The following is a 24,391-nucleotide window of genomic DNA, read 5'->3' as shown; positions in this document are numbered from 1 at the left end:
CCAAGAAGAGCAGAGAAAGACAGCTAAGACTCAGCCAGCAAAGAAGCTGTATGGAAATTTTGTGAGTTTGTAAGACCAAAACTCTGCACCAGTCTTGATAATTAAGCTCCAGCATCACAGGAATCGAATGAAGCAGGTTGTTTCCTCATCTCTTCCAGCATCAGTACAACTACAAAGTGTGAAACATCCTTTGATGTCACAGCCAGCACTACACTTAATTGAAGAGAGAAGAAAAATGAAGAAAACTGGAATTCATTCTACCCAGGATCAAGACAGATATGATACTGTGTAGAGAAATACAATGGAATTGCAAAAGGGATGGATCACAGTTCATTAATGGTGTCTGTGGTGATATAGAACATCAACAAAATCACAATCTTTTCAAGAAACTCAAAATCATAACTGGCAAATTTAACACTTGTTTGTGGATGGCAGACGACAAGAATGACAACCTTATCAGAGACAATACTGTGAACACGTATATTCCGGAATTAACAGCAGTTCTGACAGTCAAGCTGTTGAGCAACTTATGTTGGTTTTGTTGTTGATGTTGTGGTCTTCAGTCCTGAGACTGGTTTGATGCAGCACTCCATGCTACTCTATCCTGTGCAAGCCACTTCATCTCCCAGTACCTACTGCAGCCTACATCCTTCTGAATCTGCTTAGTGTATTCATCTCTTCGTCTCCCTCTACGATTTTTACCCTCCACGCTGCCCTCCAGTACTAAATAGGTGATCCCTTGATGCCTCAGGCCTCAGAACATGTCCTACCAACCGATCCCTTCTTCTAGTCAAGTTGTGCCACAAACTCCTCTTCTCCCCAATTCTATTCAATACGTCCTCATTAGTTATGTGATCTACCCATCTAATCTTCAGCATTCTTCTGTAGCACCACATTTCGAAAGCTTCTGTTCTCTTCTTGTCTAAACTATTTATCGTCCATGTTTCACTTCCATACATGGCTACACTTCATACAAATACTTTCAGAAACGACTTCCTGACACTTAAATCTATACTTGGTGTTTACAAATTTCTCTTCTTCAGACTCGCTTTCCTTGCCATTGCCAGTCTACATTTTATATCCTCTCTACTTTGACCATCATCAGTTATTTTGCTCCCCAAATAGCAAAACTCCTTTACTAATTTAAATGTCTAATTTCCTAATCTAATTCCCTCAGCATCACCCGACTTAATTCGACTACATTCCATTATTCTCGTTTTGCTTTTGTTGATGTTCATCTTATATCCTCCTTTCAAGACACTATCCACTCCGTTCAACTGTCTTCCAAGTCCTTTGCTGTCTCTGACAGAATTACAATGTCATCGGCAAGCCTCAAAGTTTTTATTTCTTCTCCATGGATTTTAATACCTACTCTGAACTTTTCTTTTGTTTCCTTTATTGCTTGCTCAATATACAGATTGAATAACATTGGGGAGAGGCTACAACCCCGTCTCACTCCCTTCCCAACCACTGCTTCCCTTTCATGCCCCTTGACTCTTATAACTGCCATCTGGTTTCTGTACAAATTGTAAATAGCCTCTCGCTCCCTGTATTTAACCCCTCCCACCTTCAGAATTTGAGAGAGAGTATTCCAGTCAACATTGTCAAAAGCTTTCTCTAAGTCTACAAATGCTAGAAACGTAGGTTTGATTTCCTTAATCTTTCTTCTAAGATAAGTCATAGGGTCAGTATTGCCTCACGTGTTCCTACATTTCTACTGAATCCAAACTGATCTTCCCCGAGGTCGGCTTCTACCAGTTTCTCCATTCGTCTGTAAAGAATTCGTGTTAGTATTTTGCAGCTGTGACTTATTAAACTGATAGTTCAGTAATTTTCACATCTGTCAACACCTGCTTTCTTTGGGATTGGAATTATTATATTATTCTTGAAGTCTGAGGGAATTTCGCCTGTCTCATACATCTTGCTTACCAGATGGTAGAGTTTTGTCAGGACTGGCTCTCCCAAGGCTGTCAGTAGTTCTAATGGAATGTTGTCTACTCCTGGGGCCTTGTCTCAACTTAGGTCTTTCAGTGCTCTGTCAAACTCTTCACACAGTATCATATCTCCTATTTCATCTTCATCTACATCCTCTTCCATTTCAGTAATATTGTCCTCAAGTACATCGCCCTTGTATAGACCCTCTATATACTCCTTCCACCTTTCTGCTTTCCCTTCTTTGCTTAGAACTGGGTTTCCATCTGAGCTCTTGATATTCATGCAAGTGGTTCTCTTTTCTCCAAAGGTCTCTTTAATTTTTCTGTAGGCTTTATCTATCTTGCCCCTAGTGAGATAAGCCTCTACATCCTTACACTTGTCCTCTAGCTGTCCCTGCTTAGCCATTTTGCACTTCCTGTCAATCTCATTTTTGAGACGTTTGTATTCCTTTTTGCCTGCTTCACTTACTGCATTTTTGTTTTGTCTCCTTTCATCAATTAAATTCAGTATCTCTTCTGTTACCCAAGGATTTCTACTAGCCCTCGTCTTTTTACCTACTTGATCCTCTGCTGCCTTCACTATTTCATCCCTCAAAGCTACCCATTCTTCTTCTACTGTATTTCTTTCCCCCATTCCTGTCAATTGTTCCCTTATGCTCTCCCTGAAACTCTTCACAACCTCTGGTTCTTTCAGTTTATCCAGGTCCCATCTCCTTAAATTCCCATCTTTTTGCAGTTTCTTCAGTTTTAATCTACAGCTCATAACCAATAGATTGTGGTTAGAGTCCACATCTGCCCCTGGAAATGTCTTACAACTTATGTTGTAACCTCTAATCCCATGCAGAAAAATTGAAATCACTGTTCACCATCTGAAGAATTATAAGTCCTGTGGTCTAGATGGTATAACTGGGGATATGATCAAAGAAATTGGGCAGGAATGTGTTGATCTTCTGCATTCATTGTGTGGAAGAGTAAAGGAAACTGGGAATGCCCAGTAGACTGGTCAGAATCTCTCTCATCACTCCGTGCACAAGAAAGGGTCAATTAGGAACTGCTTCAGTTATGTCTACATCTGCATACACACTCCGCAAGCCACTGTATGGTGCATGGCAGAGGACACTCTAGACCACTGCTAGTCATTTCCTTTCCTGTTTCACTTGCTGTTTAAACCCGTGTCCAGTCATCCAGATTTAGGTTTTCCGCAATTTCCCTAAATTGCTTGAGGCAAATGCCTGGATGGTTCTTTTGGAAGGGTACAGCCGATTTCTTTCCCCATCCTTGATACAGTCTGAACTTGTGTTCCATCTCTAGTGACCTCGAAGTTGACGGGACTTTAAAACCGAACTTCCTTCCCTTTTTTCCACTCACCATTGGAGTGAGGGAAACACGACTGCCCATATGCCTCTGAACGAACCCTAATTTCTCTTAGCTTATGTTCATGGCCCTTACAGGAAATGAACGTTGAAGAATTGTACTACAGTCTGTTTCAAATGCCAATTCTCTAAATTTCCTGAATAGTGTTCTGAAGAAAGAACTGTCTTCCTTCCAGGGCTCCCACTTGAATTCCTGAAGCATCTCTCTAATACTCGGGTGTTGATCAAACCTACCTTCCGGGAACAAATTTAGCAGCCCGCCACTCAATTGCTTTGATGTCTTCCTTAGTCTGACCTGGTGTGGATACCAAACACCATAGTAGTACTCAAGAATGGGCCACACTAGTTGCCTCCTTTACAGATGAACCATACTTTCCTGTAACTCTCCCAGTGAACCAAAGTTGACCATTTGCCTTCCCTATTACCGTCCTTATGTACTCATTCCATTCATATCACTTTGCAACATTAAATGCAGATATTTAATCGATGTGGCTGCTTCAAGCAGTAACTTATTAATGCTGTATTCAAACATTACAGGATTGCTTTTCCTACTCATGTGCATTAACTTACATTTTTGTACATGTAGAAGCATTCGTTCACACAACAACTAGAAATTTTTTCTAAGTCATCGTGTATTACCAAACTATTGCTCTTATATCCCAAGCAAGCAAAATTTTACTCTACATTTTGAACCAACATTTGAAGCCATACATCCAGTTTTACATATACCCAGGACACGCGGGTTTTGTTGAGGGGGAAAGAAACGCAAGAACAGATGCTCAACATACAACAAATAAGTGAGAAAACATGAGAGTTCTGTGTTCCTGTTTTCATTTGTTTCCTTGACTGTATGGAGGCCTTTGTTTGTGTTGCCTCGGAAAAGTTGTGGCAGGTGCTTGCAGAGTTTGGTGTCACATCACCCTTGATACTACTGATCAGAAGTCCACACTATAATTACCACACAGCTGTGAAGACAAATGCTGGCACATCTGATTTCTTCAGTGCACCGAAAAGTGTCAGACAGGGTTGTGTCCTACCTCCCAATCTGTAGAACATCTGTGGCGAACATGTCATCAGCAAAACTATTGACGGTTGGACTCAAACATCTCAATTGGTGGAAGAACTAATAACAAATTTCAGTTTGCCGATAACACTATGATTTTAACCAGCAGCGAAAATGATCTTACTGAGCTGCTGGCAAAAGTAAATGACTTTAGTCAGTCATATAGATTAGACATCAGTCTCAGCAAGTCCAACTCAAAGATCATTTACAAGAACCAAAAGTCTTGCATTCTTTCATCAACCTTGGGTCAACCATTTGCAACTTGGGAAACCGTGAAGGTGAGATAAGAAGATGGACTACTCTAGGGCAATGGCTATGAAGAAACTCACCAATATCTGGCAGAATGAAGCAATACAAACAGTACAAAGATCCACCTTGTTGAAACTCATATGTTTTCTGTCTTTTACAGTTGCCAGTCATGAGCCCACGACACATTTGAGCTTAGCTATTGGCACAGGATGCTGTGTGTAAAATGGACCAAAAGAATAACTGATGTGTCCATTATTAAGCAACTTAATAGCTCCAAGTGCTTTTCTTGTAGTGTCAGCCAAAAAATTCTCCAGTTCTTTGGCCACATTGTAAGAACAGATAGAGAAAATGTAGAAAATATAATCATGGAAGGAAAGATCAAGGAGTAGAGAAACAAGCTGGTCGATAGATCAAATCATGACGATGTCTAGTCTATCTCTTCAGCACGCACTAATAGAAGCTGGTATAGTGTTTCAGGACATTTGTAAACATTCCAAAACACCATTGGAAATCCGTCGACAAGAGATGCTTGTGACTCAGTTGAATAAGGATAAATGTAGTGGGAAAGAGAAACTAAGTGTTTTTGTTTCTTGTATGCATTGAATGTGGAGCAGTGGTGGAGCCAGCGAAAAGGGGACCAGTAAAAATGTTACTACAATCACTGGTCATCCGGGAGTCATTTGTGCCATGGTGCAGCAAACGTCTGAATCCGAGAGCCATGGAGTAAATGACTCACCAACAAGGGTGTAATGAACAATTGAAGAGTGGTAGTTTTTGTCTGGTTTTTCTCTCAGGTCCTACAGTATGCGTGTACAGATGTTTGAATTTACTCAAGGGAGTGTTATTACTGTAACAATTGTTAGTTGTGTTGTGAAAGGTAATAATGACAATGTTGGTCAAAATATACCCCTGTTTGTGAGAAGTGTGGCTATTTATTTAGTAGCACAATAGAGGGAACTTGTGGAAGCATTCCAGGGATCTTCACCGCAGTTGGATCAACAGGGAGGTGGCACGGAAGGATCCGGACCACCAAAATCTACTCTGAGAAGAAAGGATAAAGGTAATACTACTTTCATCTGGCTATGTACTGGGGTCATCAAAATATTGCCCTGTTATATCGGCCAGGGATGCAACTTCACGTAGTGTTGGTATAAGACCCACCACAAATCTTACAAAATAAACAACAGCAGGAAAAGAAGGAAAAAATACACCCCTCTGGTGGGAATACACCCCTCTTGTAAGCATCTGGAACGGTGATGCTTGGGTTGTGAGGACAGAATGCTCACCGATGACTTGTGATGATGACGGAAGCACAGTTATGGCACTTGATAATTTCCACACGGCTGAAATTACAATAGTGCAAACAAATAACTTACAGTCCATGACAAATATGATGTCATTTGTAAACAAGTAATTGCCTTTGCAGAATCATGTCAGTGCATTATAAATATGCCATTTGGTATTCATTGTAAACAATGTACATGTGACAGTGAACTTATCATCCTCCTGAATTTTTTTACTGTTGCTCCCAGAGAGAGCCTTATGGTTGAATAATGTTTTCTTATATGCTGAAATTGTAAACCATTGCACCAGCATAACAAACACAACTGTAAAAATTCATTTTCTGCATACTTGTGCAACCAAAAATCTCATGGAAAATCATGAAAATCTGTTTGTCCTCCCTCCAATTGTGACACAAAACACACACACACCGATTTTTCTGAAGGCATCTCTTTCTTGGATATTTGGTACATCCCATTCTTGGATATTTGGTAGGTGATATAGGGTTTCAGCTCCTTGCCACATCTAAACGTACCTGCTGTCACTTTGCAAGCCAAATTAAAATTGATCTGTAGAGGGAATGGTCCTCTGTTGATGAACAGTTTAGCATACATGGTAGCACACACACTATAAACACTCCCTCTTTTGATGACTCGTAAACAGTACCAACATAGTTGGTTAGTTCACAGCATGCCAAAATCATGAACCCTACAGCACACTGTATATAATGATGCCATTTTTCTGGGTGCTGCTGCTGTCTGATTTGGAACGCTTCCAGTCTACCAGCGTTCCTCCAATACAGTTTGTCCAGTGGATGGTGTCTTAGTGCCATTTGACCAAATTTGTTATCCCAACTGCCTCTCACTCTCACCCCACCAACTGCTGTGCCACTGTAAAATGTTGCTTCCAGTGTGCTTACAATTAAAGTACATTACAACATCAATGACTTGCATGTGGTAATTTATTGAGGATGCAATCATGCTGTTTTGTTGTGCTGTGTTGCTTAATGTTTTGCAGAGTCATTGTTGCATTTCTCCTTGATCTTCAGGAACCCATTTACGAAACACTAATCTCACTTGCAGGATTGGTAACAATCAGTTATTGTCCAGTGTTGAGCAGAGACTGTGGTATCGCCTTCCCCCCGTGTATCAGTATTAATGGTTAACAACAGTTTTAGCAGCTCTAGTTTTATGGATGATCATGAACAATTTTCATTTGAATACCATGAATTAACACCTATTCCAGCTTGAGTTATTAACAGATATCATGCATTGGTTATTCTGTCATTGTTATATCAGTTTTTGTTGCCAGATTATGCTAAAAATGTTATAGTCTTGCTGTCCTAGCAAACAGGTAAGAGTAGTTCTGCCATGATTAAAGACTCATGTGAAGTTAATAACGGTAAATTTTATTTGACTCTAATAATTTCTATAGATTACAAAATTTAAAATTTGTTTAAATCAAACAATGGAAAATCCAGGATGGAATGTAACATTGTTTAACCTTTATTACAGCCTGCGTGGCTGCAGTGTCGTGTTTTGGTGAAAGAGGATGGAGCCATAGAAGCTGCAGATGAAAAACTAAAAATTGCTAGAAAACGTGGCAGACCAAAAGGATCCAGAAATCAATTAACCTCTGGTAGTAGCAGAAAGAAAGCTTCAACAAATTCAACAAATGAGAAGGAGACTGGCTTCAGGTAATATTTTTGTTAAGCCGGTGCTTTACCATCGTCACTGCTATTTGCAGATTTGCTTTTTCTTTTAAAATATAGATTGATGACATTAAAGCTTTCATTTCTTAAGAGGAATAAAATGTGAAGACGTGTAAAATTAATATATTTGTTTTGTATAAACTTGGTGGGTCAACAGGTTGGTGCTGGACTACAACATTAAAAGTCCTGCCCCCGACTGCCTTACAGTTGTTTTTCTATCACTTATCACTTCCTTCACATCTGGAAATGATTTATTAATGGGGAAAAAGCCAGTATGCATCAGGCTTTGAAGTGCATATTGAAATAAATCAGTTATTTGGAAGGTTGAAGCAAGGCAAGGGCGTATCACCTCTAGTACGACCTTGCAGTGTTTGAACCCACATTGAGGTCATGGACAGCTTTACTTTGAGAAAAACTAGTGGTGTCTTCATTAGAGATTCAATGTGCTTTGCAGTGTACATGCTGGACCACTTGCTCCATATGCGTAATTTGTTGCTTCAACAAACTAATTATTATGTTTCAGTGTTACTTTAGAGGTGACTAAAGTTTTAAAAAATTCGTCACTGTTGAGCAAATTCCCACTAGAAAAAATGGTAAATGTACAGTGTTGAAGGAATTGGTATGATGCTGGAATGTTTGGAACTGAAAAGCAGTAATAAAAGCTTCATTGCCCCACCAAGTGGAAAGTATTGAGTGGAAGGAGCTGGGTAAACAAGGAAGGAGTATGGACTGGTGAAGGGGTGGGAGAGCAAGGACTAGGGGTGAGAGAGGTATAGGAATACTGTGCTGAGGCACCTGTAGACTGAAGTAATGATTCAGTGGCAAAATGAAACAATATGGTGCAACTATCAAATATGTTTCTACCCTTAAAAATGAAGTTTTTTTAAACAATACTTTTCTTAATGCATTTCAGGTGTTATACTGAAGAAGCCAAAATGGCTAGCACTGTGTAATAAGTGTATGGATCACGGCGAGGGAAATTATCTTATTTACTGCCAGTATTGACTTCCATATACTCAGACTAACAATGTTTGTGACAGGAGACAAGCATTTACTTACCTGTTGCAATACTTAATAATTTTTATGTAGAAGACATTGAAAATGAAATAGAAATATTCTGTTGTGTTGAAGATTTGGTTTAGAGAAATTTAAAAATAAGTCAGGAGAGACCGTTATAATTTTACAAAACCATGTGCTGTAAATGTAGTAAGGAAGGAGACTGATGAAATTTTACAAAAACACAGCGACTCCTACTCGACTGTATGGACATGAAGTGTGGATTTTCACAAAAGAGAAAGAAATAAGATTGTGAAGAAGAGAAATTAGGGCTTTAGAAAAAGAACAAGATACCTTAAAACTAACAGGTGAAGAAATTTAAAAATGAAGACTAATGTTGCCAAGAAGAAGTAGGAGTTATGACAGGCTACATTGTGAAATGAGTAAAGAAATAATAAACAGCACATCTTTCTGGGCTTGTTGCAGATTCCTTCAGTAGTATAATCACAGGCGGTGACAAAAAAGGTTGCTACAAAGCCAGGAGGCACGTGACATACAACATTTTCATAGGAAGCAACAATGAGCTGACAGCCAAGATTCAGATTCTAGAGTCCACCTAACAACGAGGTGCACATGGTTAATAAATCAAAGACAATAGGTAAACTCAAAGGAAATAAATTTTAAAGAAGTAAGTTGGAAATTGAAACCTTCAGCCATTCGCCAATACCTAATAAGAATACTCCTGTCAAGGACTACAGAACAGGCCAGTATCAATCTTCCAGTCCCTCCAGTTGTCCTTTAATATTTTCAAAATAATACTAATTCAACACCTGGCAAATCCATTCACTCATATCTGAGTCTCCTAGAGTACTGAACACCTGCACCTGTTATTGATTTATTTTAACATGAAACATGTATGGAGGAGGGAAACTTTCAATTTTCAATAGTGCCACATACAATACTTGCTCCCAGAACATTGCGAGTGTTTAGGGAAAATTATAGGCCATTGAATAAATACCAAATCATGATTTTCAATACCTTGATTTTCTCAAACCATTGCAATTTTACACTTCACCTCACCTTTCCATGAGGCTTTTCAAACCATTGTATGGTCCTATGTGGAAGGTACCTCATACTAATATATGTTACATATAATGTTGAAGGTCAAGTTAGCAAAGCCCATTAAAGTAAGCTCAGTAGTTCAACAGTAATATTTCTGCCCTTGCACATAATTTTTTGGTACTGAGTGAGGTAGCACTGTAGTTGAGACATTGGACTTATATTTGGGAAGATCATAATTGATATGCCCTTCTAGCCATTCATATTTAAGTTTTCTGTGGTTTTGCTGAACAACTTAAGGCAGGTATTGGGATGAGAACAATTTTATATGGTTTGTGCTCCACAGCTTGTAAATATTTGTTAAAAGACATCTTGTTGTACACCATGAGCTGCATGTAAAAATGTTTGATTCCAGACATGTACCCCATCATCAGTGGCATATTTGTGCACGTCTATATCATATGATGTGTGTCTCAAGTATGAAAACTGTATGATGTTAAAATTAATGTGGATCTCTGTGATATGTAGGTTCTCACGTGTACTTGTCATACTGTCAAAGACTAAATAGTCACTTCTTGGTAATATTGGACACTACTGTCATGGGATGAAAATAAGGATCTTGTGGTCAGGGCAAGTGTTTTTATATAACAGGTCTCTTGTTATCTCTTATGTACATCATTTGATATCGACATAGACAATATATGCCATTGATGATGGGCTATATGCCTAAATATTCATGTGGCAATTAACTATTTTTACATGCAGTTCATAGTGTATAGCAAGAGATCTGTTTAACAAGTACTGGGATGACTTCTTTGAACTGAGTTTGGCCAGTTTGCAGCATGTCTGAAAGATCATACTCCATACCAATATAATGTATGTGTCTGAAAGCATACTGATCTTTCACTGCAGATGCACAATAATGTCCAATCTCTCACAGGGATAGAGTAGGGCTGTGAGCAATGAGGAATAATGGACAGGGGAACTATTTTGCAGTATGCGGCATATGGAGATTTTGGTCAGATGGGAAACGTGCTCAGGTAGCCATTCGCACAAATTGGGACATCCGGGCTCAAATCCCAGCCTGATACAAATCTGTCATCAGTGAGTGCACGTGCACGTGGCTTGACATATCATGGTACAGCATTACGTCAGGGCTCATTCCGTGGGATATTGCAAATGACTACGCATTTGAAACTGTTCTAACAACAGACATGTTTATGTGAGGTTTTTCTGTAATAAACATTATTGTTAAAAACCACAGAAAGTTATTTTATGCATTTATTCAACTTAAAAATGGTGTAGCAGTAATATCTCTAGAAACTTCAAGATCAAAATATTACATTGAAACAGACTGGCTAATTTCCTAATACAGATAATAAAAAAATGTAGAAGTAGAAAATCCTGTGTTAAGAGGGACCCTCTCATTGTGAGGATGTCTACATGATCATGAGTCAAAGGGAAAACTAAGTGGCATTGCACAGCAGTAAGACACTGGATATATATTTGGGATGGTGCTTCAAATTCCTGTCTGGCCATCCAGATTTTGGTTTTTGCAGCTTCCCTAAATCAGTTTCTTTGAAAATGACAGAGGTGATTTTTCTGCTCCATACTTCTCAATCCAGGCATGTCCTCTGTCTCTAATGATGTCATCTGTGACAGAGCATTAAACCCTGATCTCCATTTGTATTCCATTTAAGGGCAAAAATCTGTGTAAAAACAATGACCATACTACCTGTGTTTCATGATGAAAGTGATGTTGATAAATGTTAAAAAGGAGAAGAGGTCAACTTCTTCACATTTTTTTCCACAGGTATTGTGAGCTTGTTGAAAGTTAAAATGATGGTTCTCTCAGAACAGTAAGCTACTGTCAGAAATTAAAATTTATTTGTGTATTGCAGCTACCAGACAAAGAAATCAAGAAGATAAAATTAATATTCTTCCAGTATCTTTATCTTAACTAGGCCTGGTAGCTGGGCAGAATCATTTAGTGCACAGAATCAACAATTTAGGGATTTGTCTGTCTTGTAGGTATCAGAAATTTGGGTGCATCTTCTATTGCAATATTCCCACATTCAGAGATCACATATCTGTCTTTTATGTTGCATTTACATTCATTAATTTCCTTCAGCCTGTTATTTTATAGAAACAGAAATGTGGTGTAGCCATCTCTTTCTTCAGACATTGCCTTGTTCATAATCTAAAAGGAAATAATTATTTTAATTGAATCAAATGTAGTTTCTTGGTGAAATGTTGTAAATTAACAAAACAAACACACTTTTTTCTTTAAGCCTGATGCAGAAAAACATCATAGAAGCTGCAGATTGAAGAAGCCTGATTCAGCCTTTGCGGAAAATTGCCTGAACAATAACCACAAATACATAATATATGTATTTCGGAACCATTCTCAATTAAAACAGGAGTAAGACAAGGAGATGGGATCTCACCACTATTATTCAATATAGTTTTGGACAAAGTTATGAAAGAGTGGGAAGTAACACTAAGGAAACAAAGCTTTTGGAAGCCAATTGAACTAGGAAGAGGTAAAGGAAAATTGAACATCCCTTATTTAGCGTTTGCAGATGACTTGGCAATTATAACTGACAGTGAAGAAACAGCAGTAAAACAAATTGAGACACTTAAAGAATGTGCTGAGAAGGTTGGCCTGCAAATCTCCTTTTGAGAAGACAGAATTCATCTGCTCAAAATTAGATATTTCGAAACTAAAAACAAAGTATGGTGAAATAACTAGAGTCAAGCACTTTAAGTATCTCGGTGAAGTTATTGAACCAACAGGACTTGAGAAAATAGCACAAAAAAACCGATTACAGAAAATCAAGAAAGTATTCGGACTTATTCAAAATATATATAACAAGAAATGTCTATCAAAAGGCACTAAAATCAGACACTACAACACAGTCATCAAACCAACAGTCACATATGCAAGTGAAACACTCTCCCTGAATAGAAAATTAGATTTACACGAAATTAAGAAAGTAGAGAGAAAAATTATTAGAAAAATCCTAGGACCACGATACACACAAGATGGATACAGGCTGCAGACTACCGAGACAACCGAAAAAATATCAAACATCGAGGCAGATATCAGGAAGAGGCGGATGAAGTTTTATGGACATATAGACAGATTACCTGGAAACAGGTTAACTAAACGTCTATTGGACTATATGACATCACTTAAGGCAACAATACCCTGGGTAACTGAAGTTAAGAAGGATTTGAAAAGGCAAAAATTGACATAACAAACACATCAGACCGGGATACATTCAGAAGAAAAATCGACAAGTGGAAGTTTACTCCAGAGACGGAATCTAAACCTTTCCGACCAAAGTGGACCGAAGAAAGGAAGAAGGCCTTTGGGGAGGCAATGAAGAAATACTGGGGAAATAAGAAGAACATTAAGAAATGTTAATCACCTGCTTATCGTTTTCCCATGGGGACATTCGCTAATAATAATAATAATATATGTACAAGTCTTACACACACAGGAAAGAGGGCACACCTATTATTAAATGAGCAAACCCAATTCAGTTATTCATCTTTTTAGATTATATCACATTCCAGGATAGAAATAAAACTTTGGGCCACAATCCATCGGCAGATAAAAAGTTCTTTGCTGATGCATTACTTTAGTCCCGTCATGTTAGTGTAATTACTATATTGTGTAATTCCATATTTAATTGCTAAAAAATGGTCATTCAAGTAATTTTACATTAAGCCATGGATCTATACATTAAGAAGTTGAGATGGCTATTTCTGCCTTATCATGTTGCTTATCTGTGCATTATCATCTGTGGGACTCAGTAATGTACTTGAAAATGGTCTTATAACCCAAAACCTAGGTTGTGCAGTAACATTAATAGTAAAATTTGTGAAACAAGGCAAAAAACAATGTTTGTGTAGTTAAAAGGAAAGAAATTTCCGTTACTGAGAGAAGTAGGGCCAATGACAGTGGTTAAAGCACTTGACTTGGTTCAGGAATAGTGAAGCTTATATCCTAGTTCTGCTATCCAGATATAGATTTACCAAGATTTCCCAAAATTAATGATTATAGGCATCTTAATATTATGAGTTGTAATGTTATTGCAACAAAGAGAAACAGAAATCCAGGCAACGTTGATTTCAATTCTCTTTAATCCTATTGCATGATTGCAGACATATTTCAACTGATACATTTGTGATCAGGCATTGGCATAAAAGAGAATTAAAATCAGTTCAATATTACACCACAATATTTAATACCTTAGAAATCCATATCATAGAGTTAAAATAATTTTGGAAGAGAGTGGAGAAGGTCAAGACTGTTATAACAATTCCTCATACTTCCATAAGTCAGTATATCTAATGTTCCTTAATGGATCTAAAAGGCAATAATCCAGGTCCAAATCTGAACTGTCACTTAGTTTTAATGTGCCAAGAGGTTTTGTGTCCTTATAAACAGGTTAGTGATATTATTGTGTTAACCAGCTGCATAGCATGTATTATTTGTGAAGTATATATTCATTCAGATCTGTTTGAAAACGCAATGCAAATCTAACAAGGCATACTACAGAAAATATGCTGAGATTATATAACCTATGGTGAACTGGAAGACAGTTTACAGCTTGATTTAGATATCACTTGTGAAGTGAAGTTTTGTCTGCCTACACAAATACACCAATAAAATACATAATAGGCATTTTCGAAATCTTCTTTGCAAATATTACTTATTCTCCCATTTTGTTTTATACTTTCCAGTTGTAACATAGACAACTGTGCAGTCCGTATGCGCTCTCTAGAAAATATTGAGTATCACAGACGATGCCATAATGGTGCCCAGTACTCTTGTCCAGAATGCAGCCATGTTCACTGCCATTGGAATGGAATGAGCACACACTTATGGCGGACACATGTAATAAATATGGAGCTATTTTCTTGTGATCAGTGCTCTTATAAAACAACAAGGTACGGTTAGTATGTAGAATCTTCTTTGCTTTCTTAAAATACTAGGTTAATGTGATACATTTCATTAGTGATGTGTGGTTTGACACAGGAAGTGTTTGACATCATGCCAGCAAAGTGTGTTTTTATGGTAATGGAAAGTTATAACAGACTGTAAATAATTTAGAAGTGAAGGTAACTACTACCTGAATAGCAGAGGCGTTGAGTCATCAGCAGGCACATAGACAAGACTGAAAACATTCTAGCTTTTGGGCAAATCATTTTTTCAGCTGGAACACACACGCACATGCGCTTGTCCCCCCCCCCCCCCCCCCCACACACACACACACACACACACACACACAAATCCATACAGCTATGTTGCAGCAACTAAATACACAACGCTGGGATTATGTATGCAGCTCGCACAATGTTGGTGTAAAGCAAGTGTGTGGTGTGCGTGGGGAGGGGCTCAATACCTGTACTATTTGTTGAGTGATTACCTTTATTCCTAAATAATTTATTAACAAAGTGTATTTGTAATATATAAAATCAGTTCTTTGATGTGTGTGAAAAAAAAGGCTTGTGAAGACCATTACTTTTCACGTACAGTAATGGCATTTGTAATGAACATGATTCAAATATTGTTATATTGGTATTAAAAAACTTGATAAGTAATTTTTTTTAATGGCTTTCAGTACATGTTCAGTCCACGAGCGAAAATTATATGCTGTGGAACTAACTTGCTGCTTAGTTTGTCATAAATTTTGATACCCATAACTGTTAGTCATTTATCATCAGTCAATGACTGTAATCCATGAAGTTTTATTTGTTCTTTTTACTGTGGTGAGCAATGATTTGGCACAAATTATTCAGAGCTGCTGCTCTTTTAGTACCAAGTAACTCAATCTCATTGATTTTCTTCCACACTTTCAAGAGTTTCAAGTGCTAGGGGTATCTCTAACCACAATGCATCAGCATAAATGGTAATACTACTCGTATTATGTAGGATTAATATTTTAGCCACATTACTTGCACACCACCAAAAAATTATTCCTCCTCTTGCAACAAACTGAAAGTAATTATTGTTGAAATTATTTAATGGGATAGATAAAAAATTGGAGACTACTTACCTGATGTTTGTGTAAGCTACAGTGGTTAATGATTATGTAGTGATAATTGAAAACTTGTGTGGGCTGGGACTTCAACCCAGATTTCCTGCTTATTTAGAGCAGTCACCTTGGCTGTCTGAGTATGCATCCAGGCTGCTCTCAAACTTTCAGTGTCATTGATGTTTCCTCTAATGATTTCTGAACACTAGCATGGTAATGTAAAAGAGAGGAAAACCATTAATTTGTAGTGACAGAAGCAGAATTGCTTGTAATTAAACCATGGTGTATTTGTTAAACAGTTGTTCTCCTTTGCGGGAAAGAATGTCCTTTGCTCTTGGTTACAGTCATTGTTTACTTTATTTTTATTTGCTAAACCATTATAAAGCACTGCATCTGCTTTCATATCTCTGTTAATTCTAGATACAATCATTCATACAGATAATTGCAATTAAAATATATTACCAAGTCATAGAGGTTCTTCAGTCTAAATGAAGCTCTGTATGTGAACTATAAATACCTTGACCTCTCAATGAAAAGTGCAGGGTTAGATTGTCAGAACAATGAAATTGTGCCGTGACAAAACAGAGAATTGTGTTTACTCATTTTGATTGCACATTAAAGAGCAGCCGTTCATCATGACAGTGATTTTACAGGTGCTTGGTTTGTAGCCATTGATAGAAGGCATCAGATGTCCATACGCAAATAACAAAATACCTGTAGTTTATAAGAAATCAGTTTCTGAGTTCAGAGCTGACACTCAGTGATACCTAAGGTATTTTCGATGGGGTTGATATGTGGCCAGTCTGGGACCAAATTCATAATTGTTCTCCTCAAACCACTACAGCACAGTACTAGCTGTGTAGGTTGGACAGAGAATTCAATTACAGTTGCCTGATTTTGGAAAGAAAATGAAGGAATGCAATAAACAACAGTTGTTTGAAAGAAACGAGTTTAATATTAAATGGACTGTGAATTTTGTAGATAATGGTTTTTCCTGTTTAATATTACCCCAGTCTCCTGACTGAAATTTAATTGTATTAATTACTTCTTATAGTTACAGCAAGCTGATCAACATGCATAAACGAATCCATGGCAGTGAGCGACCTTTCCTCTGTGATACGTGTGGCAAGGGCTTCAAGAATACAAAACAGTTACGAAATCACAGGGTAAAGAATTAGAATTCCTAATTTTTTTTAATTGTCACTATATATCCATATTGTAGTAATGTGCTCATTCATTTATATACCTCAAGTTTTTTTGCTTCAGAAGATTCATTTAATATCAGATTTTGAAACTCAAAAGTTATTTATTTTGCGTCTGGAGAGCAAAAGGATCAGATGTACATGTGATGGATAGTGGCAGGGGACTGTGTTCATTGCTCAGAAACTCTATGCTGCTTCAGTTCCACAAGACCACAAGATGCAAGGACACAGTACAAACTGTGAAATAATAAGAATGGGCTTTCATATAATATCTCCTTTAATTGCAGTGAGTACCTTTTTAGATGAGCAGAAGCATTGTATGACAAGAAAGGTGTCCATGGAGTAATAGTTAAACACCTTATTTACCCAAATAGAAGCCAATCGAGAATGCAATATTATTTTTTGAAGATGTTTCCTTTTTGTTTTTAACAAATTCTATTCCAAATTACAAATCGTCTTATATGAATCACCAGTGCCCTCATTCTGATCCTTTGCATTCCTGTTTACTTCCCCTGAAAGTTTTGCATGTAGAAGTTGCATTCTTTACTGTATTCTTCTGAAGCCATGTACAAATATTTGCTTCTGTGACATCAAATTTTCTTTCTGCTGTACAAATGTTAGTGACCTCTGGTTTGTTGATAACCATTAACTTAATGTTAGCATTGTTTTAGGTTTGAGACTCAGCTGTGACTGGCAAATGCATTATATCTATATATTGGTAACTACACATTATCATCCACATAGCTTTGGCAGTGAAGTTAACAGTCTCAAAATGTAATTAAATTTTAAATCAAAACAACAGTGAGTCGTAATTTTAACATTTGGTATAAACTGTTTCAGAATATAAAAACATTTACTTCATGTACCAAAGCTATTTGCAAGTGAATGACCCTGTATTTTATTTTGAACAATGAATTTTGAAAAGGAAAAAAAAAAAAAAAACAGCTTATCTTGCATTTGAGTAAATACAGTAATTTGACAGCAGATAAAGAAACTAGTCTGTTCAAGAGTTGACAGTGGTATGTCGACACACATATCGTGATATGTATTGTGCAACTGGAGGCAGGATGAAAACTCTGCCCAATAAACAATGTAGAATAGTTTTATTTGAATATTATAAATCGTAAGTGTCCTTCATGGAGTGTCCAAAACAAGGAAGACAAATAATAATAAACTGACTGAAGGCCAAAGTGAGCAACGAACATGTTCAAGTCCAGAATCACATGGATTGTTCAGAAGTTAATTACACAATCAGTCATGGTCTCAGCATAGGGAGACCGTATGCACTTAGGTGGCATAAGGCCAAAGTCTGAAGAGATAACTGTCATTGTCCTAAGCTTGTTAGGAAGTAGAAGATAAACACTGTAAGTGACCGATGACGATTCCCGATGAGAGCTCCGATTGATGAGCTGCAGGTCCAGCAGGTCCCTGGCCCAGAGAAATTGACAGACTAACCGGTTCAATAGCTGTGAATGAAATGCTGAACTGTGGTCGGGTGCCAGCATAAATACTGTCACCGTGCACGGATAAAGTGCGAACTGCTGGCAAGCACGTGACACGTCATAGGAAAATAGTGCCTGTGGTCGCAGTGCAGCACTCGTGGAAGTGTACTATACTGGCAGTGGACTTGGCACGTATTGTGGCTGCTGCCCGAGACTTTGTGGACAACAAATTGGCATGTTGCTGTTGTTGATGACGGTGTTGTTTGGAACATTTACCGACATGTGGGACAAGCACAGATTGGTGTTTGGCTTGCAGGCACCTGTGCTTGTTGTGGTAAATCATACCTGAAGCATGCCCGCTCGCGGGACACAGGTGTGTTGCAGGTTTCCAGGCTGCTGTCTTGTACAAGGGACACAGCATGCAGGAAAGATGTTGTTAACCCATAAGCTTACATTTCGTTATACTGTTTATGTTTCATTATACATATTTCCAGAAGAGCTGTACTTTCTAAAGATTTGAGGCCATTGGTGTAACAAACCAGACCACTGGAGCATCAGATTGTCTAGTTCATGATCCACATTCACATAAAACAGCTCTCACAATAATCAGTTGGTTCCTGGGGGAATACTAAGTGAATCAGCAGGAATTGTGTGGGAATATTAGTATTTACAGTTAAAAATACTGCTGCTTTCACTTATCACTACATTGATAGAATTGAGTTTCCACCAATATTTCTTATTAACTACTAATGTTCATGTTCAGCATATGTTCATATTAGTACTTTACCGTAGCCGTGAAGATGCAGTACCAGTTTAATATCAAAAACCACAGTGTAAAGCAAGACAGCTATTTTACCTTTGGGAAAGATGGGAAGGAGGCCTAGAGTTTAATTTATCATAGAAACTGAGGTCACAAGTGGCTACATACATTACAAATTTGAACTGCTGCCTAAGTAGAGAAAATAAAACATTATTCATAATATTGTTGCATTCCATCCTGGATTGTTTGAAAATAAGACAGTCCTCTTTTGCTAAGTGCAGTGACTGCAAAAAAGTGGTGTGTTGCCCCACAGCCCATGTTTACTTCTAGAGTTTGGGTATTATTATTATGAATTAACTTGCTATAATAAGCAGTATTAAAATTGCTTTCTAGCTTTCATTGAGTAGTCAAATGTCATCAGTTTTACCCATAAAAAGCTATATGTGTATTCCAATAAAAACTCTAGGTAAGAATATCAACAATGTAGGAAAAGACAGATTGCTACTTACTATAAAGAACACGTCAAGTTGCAGAAAAAAGCTTTATATTTAATTGTGCCTGTCTGCAACTTGATGTGTCTTCTTTACAGTAAGTAGCAATCTGTCTTTTTCTACATTGTTCTTAATGTGACACTGGTTAAATAAATAAATACATATTCCATGCTGTGAGCCTTAAGATTCCATGCTTATAGACATAGTGATATAAAACTGTGACAGCTTTTCTATTTCATTTTAGCAAGCTCTCATCTATTGTGAAAATTGATTATAACTAGAAATTTAGTGCCATAGTTTAACTAAAAATTAAGCTTGTATTGATATTAAAATTTGTCAACAGTTTTTCCGCCGCCTGATGACTTAAGCTTCTCTCTCCTGCATTCCATTTACGTCTAGATGCTGGAGTTCCAAATCAAATAATCTTCCCTTCGTTGTAAGTCCAGTTCTACAGCAAGTCCATAGTCCCATTTATTGATAACTTATGCTATTCATGTAACGGGTGGTCTCAGAGATGAATTATTTGCATTCTTATCTGAAAACAACATAATTACTTTCCACATCATTCATTTTTACTACAAGCACTCAAGGAAATTATGAATTTATGTATTTTCTTATTTCAATGAAATCAATTTAAAATCATCCCGAGGAAGAAGAAACATAAGAAGCAACGATGAAATCATTTTTTAATTGTTATGAGACTGGCTGAAGATGTTCAGTATGCTGACCACCGTTTTCTGCCACAAGTTGAAATCGAGAAACAACATGTTCCACAAGAGATAAGAGTGTCTAAGGGGTCATTTTCAGAATGTGTTACACAATGCATGCCTTCAATTCAGCTATGTTTGTAATCGGAACACTGATCGTATGATCTTTCGGACAATACCACAGCTGGAAGTCACATGGATTAACAAAATATGATTGGGACAGCCAAGCTGATGGGAAGTGATGGCTGATAATTCTAGAATTTCCACAATGCCTCTGCAGCAGCTGCTTCACTGGCTGTGCACCATGTGGAGGAGTGCCATTTTTTATAAAAATGATCCTACCCAAACACCCACGCCGTTGAAGGGTTAGAAAAACGTTCGTGCACAAAAGACTCTCGTTGTGTTTACCAGTGATGGTACATGTAACAGGACCCATCTCCTTTAAAAAATATGGCCCTACGATATATGATGCTCTCAACCTGCACCACACAGTTACCTTTGCAAAATGAAGTGGTGCTGGTTGATGTGCGAGTGGATTTTCTGTGCATTGACATGTTCTTGAAGATGGAAATGGGCTGTATTCATCCACAGAATGTTCTGTGGGCATTCATTTTCCACTTCCATGCAAGTAAAAAATTCTAGAGGCATAATCCGTATCAGTTCAGGCCGGGGGGTTGCCTTCATAGACTCGGATATTATTGAATTTACCTTACGTTAAAAGAGTAAGTAAGGAAAACATATTTTTTTGTTTTCACCAAAAAAATTCCTGCCCTGAGATACAGGCATCCAAAGATGAATCTGGGAACACCATTTTGAAGATGTGAATTTCGGTAATTTTTTTTTAAATGTTGTATTCTGTAACTGTTCTACATATTTTGTTAGAGTTTTTTTTATTTGAAAGATAATTTCTTTATGATTACAATGGTATCCTCCGTTTGGACATATCTGTCAAAGTTGTTTTACTGTCGCCTTTTGAATTTTTTTATAGTTTAAAGAAAAAAATTTTTTTTCAAAAATGCCAATCCAGGAAAGTTAGATTTTTTTTCTGTTTATTAGTACCATGTAGTACTATTTCCTCTGTAAAGGAAAGCTTCCACTTTTAAGTTGGAGATGTTTTATTTTAAAAAATCTTTTTTTTTATTTTTAAATTTTTTTTTTTTTTACTTTCAAGGGTGATGTATGTCTTCGTTGAAGTTGTTTCTTACTAATTTCTTTGTTACAATGTTTATTTCAGTTGTCTTTGTCGCAGTTATTTCTTATCACTTGCTTTGTTGCAGTTCTCTTTTCACTTGCTTTGTTGCAGTTATTTCTTTTCACTTGCTTTGTTGCAGTTATTTCTTTTCACTTTCGTTGTTGCAGATATTTCTTACACTTTGTTGTAGTTTCTTGTCAGTTTCTTTGTCGTGGTGGTTCAGTGCAGGTTTCTTCATTGTAGTTGTTCAGTGCTAATTTGTTTACTGAAGAGGCTTCTAAAGAAATCTGAGACCATCCAACGAGTTCTGTGTTTTTCTGAGGAATTTGCCAGTTGACACAGTTACAGTGTGTTTTGTGAAAAGGACTGTTTGAAATGTCTTCTATCTGGGGCCACAGGAGAGTGAAGTTTGCAGACTATTTGTGTATCGATAAAAGACTTTGTTCAGGTTGGGAATAAGTGTTCTCATTTGCAGACTCTGTTTCAAAGTGCGGATGTTTCCTGTGACGACTTTCTGTGTTCTAAATGTTTTGACAGAATAACAACAATGATAATATCTGAACAAGGTGAAGCCTCCCATGCTGCAGATGATGCGGATTTTACATCAATAGAGGAAGAATTAAATACCCTGAATCAGTCAACTACAGAGGTTCTAACGTTTTACGGATGACAAGCGACAGTGTGGTATTGAGTTGCAAGGCTCACGTGTCTCTCAAATCAGTTAACTTGCACATTGTGTGTAGCCGATCCTCTTCTCTGGGTAATCAGTTATGTCATTTTCCCAAAAGCTTCTTCTCCTAAGACTATAGCTGGTTAGAGGAATTTATTAAACTACTTCTCTGTTCTTGAAATAATTTGGGTACTCATAGAATGCTTTTCAGTCCAATCACTTTACATTTTCAACTTTCGTAGACAATAACTTCTGTAAGCTAATGTATTCATTAAACATTAGACTCATTTACACGTATTCAAACAGAATACATGTGTCTTGCTTCGTTCATAGCCAAGACATGAAGTAATTCAAAAGCCTCTAGCCTCAGGTGAGTCCAATACATGAATGAACATAGAAATCTATATTCAATTGTTCATTAGTCTTTTTATAATCAACACAGACACTAAAGAGCACAGAATACTTCATAAACTTTCCATGTTCTTCTCGACTTGTACACGGAAACACTGTGGACCATACAGCAGGTATTTGTCTGCCGCCGGTTCCATCTTTTTCTCATAACTGTTTTTCTTTACCTGCACATACAAATAGGTGATGCGCAGTAGGGCATATTCATTTCTCCCACTCACCTCTAAAATATCGGGTGTTCGAAACAGTGGAAGGAAGCAATACAAGGTAGGTGTTAGTCCTGTTAAGAAACTGTGGGCAGTGAAGTTGAGTCATAAGCTCTATGCATCAAGAAAGTGCAGAGAAATTACTAAAGCTATGGATGAATACACTACAACAAAACTGACCACACTCTTCAAAGTAGAAATTCCATCTTCAGAAGAAAATGAACCAAAGCACTCTTGCACCTGTTGCCAGGAATTTTTCAAAAATATCAATTCAGCTGTTGAATATTGTGCATCCTACAGTGAAAATGTGTAAGTTTTAACTATTATTCCAGAGACATTTTCAAAGAAAACAATTTTGAACCATGTTCCATCAGTATCAAAGTACATGGTAGACAAATCAAGAAATGTGAGGTCTCTAAAAGGAGTCTTTGGAAGACCAGATCCCTATTATGGTCATACTGTACAAGCAGCCCAAGTTCAAATAGTGCAGTCATTTTATCTGGAAGATAAATTGGACTGTTCTCACCAGAGTGGCAACAAAAAAGACACTATAATTGTAACAATTGAAGGTCAAAAAGTTGTGAAGGTGAAGAGGTGCATGACTTGCAATATTATAGAAACTTTTGCAATTTATAAGAGCAACTATACAACTTCACATATTGGAAGATCAAAATTTTATGCACTACAAGATAAATGGGTAATTCCACACCCACCTAGAGATGTCAGTTTATATGTATACTACGTGAATTTTGAACTTTGTGCGGTAACTTTGGAGAACTTACTGGAGCATGTGACATATGACACCTTGGTTGGGCATGTGAACTCATTAGTAGTCTGTGACGTAAAGCAAGAGACTTGTTTGTTTCAAGAATGCGGTGACTGCCCTGGGAAGGGAGGACTGTTTTTACAGACACTTGGCCTGGAAGATAACTCTGCAGAAATTACATATGCGACATGGGAGGAAAGTAAACTAATTAAGAAAACTGTTGCCTTTGACAGTTTCATTGATGAAGTTGTTAAGTAGTCAGTGAAAGTGGTAACACACCAGCATCTGAAGATATTGCTACAACACACTGCGGAAGTGAAAGGATGTCTACGGGCTGAAGAGCTATGTTTAATGCTTCACTGTGATTTTGCTGAGAACTGGTCTGTAATTCTTCCACAAGAAGTACAAGGGTATCATTGGAGTAATGAACAGGTTTCAATTTTTACAGTAGTGACACATTTTCAAAACAAGACCACAAGTGTTGCAGTTATAAGTGATGACACAGGACATGACTAAGCACATGATTTGCTAGCAATGCACAAAATTCTTCAACTGCAAACAGGGGCAGAGAAGATCATCATCATTCCTGATAGTGCACCTACTCATTTTAAAAATTGTTACCAGCTGTTTGAATTGAGTTAGTCGCTTGTACCAACTGACTGAGTATACAGTGCTACTGGGCCTTGTGATGGTGTAGGAGGCCTGCTGAAGCACCATGCTACAAAACATAATCATTCCGTACCAAGTACAGCTGTGATTCAGAATGTTGAGGATTTTACGAAAGTCATGAAATCTTACACATCCACAGCCCTCATTCTTTTGTCCAAAGAG

General features: G+C 37.5%; 1 protein-coding gene across 1 annotated transcript in view; it reads left to right on the top strand.

Annotated features, from left to right (window-relative positions):
• The window catches only part of LOC126416029 (uncharacterized), a 103,992-nt gene that overhangs the window by 27,963 nt on the left and 51,638 nt on the right, over positions 1-24,391 (top strand). Inside the window, exons 4-6 of the mRNA XM_050083483.1 lie at positions 7,415-7,596; positions 14,422-14,628; positions 16,771-16,882. Of these exons, the coding sequence (XP_049939440.1) occupies positions 7,415-7,596; positions 14,422-14,628; positions 16,771-16,882 (501 nt within the window). The remainder of the gene's footprint in view (positions 1-7,414; positions 7,597-14,421; positions 14,629-16,770; positions 16,883-24,391) is intronic.

This window comes from Schistocerca serialis, chromosome 8, assembly GCF_023864345.2.
Source record: "Schistocerca serialis cubense isolate TAMUIC-IGC-003099 chromosome 8, iqSchSeri2.2, whole genome shotgun sequence".
In the NCBI taxonomy this organism is placed as follows: domain Eukaryota; kingdom Metazoa; phylum Arthropoda; class Insecta; order Orthoptera; family Acrididae; genus Schistocerca; species Schistocerca serialis.
Note: the sequence above shows the minus strand (reverse complement) of the source record. Positions and strands in the feature narration are given on the sequence as shown.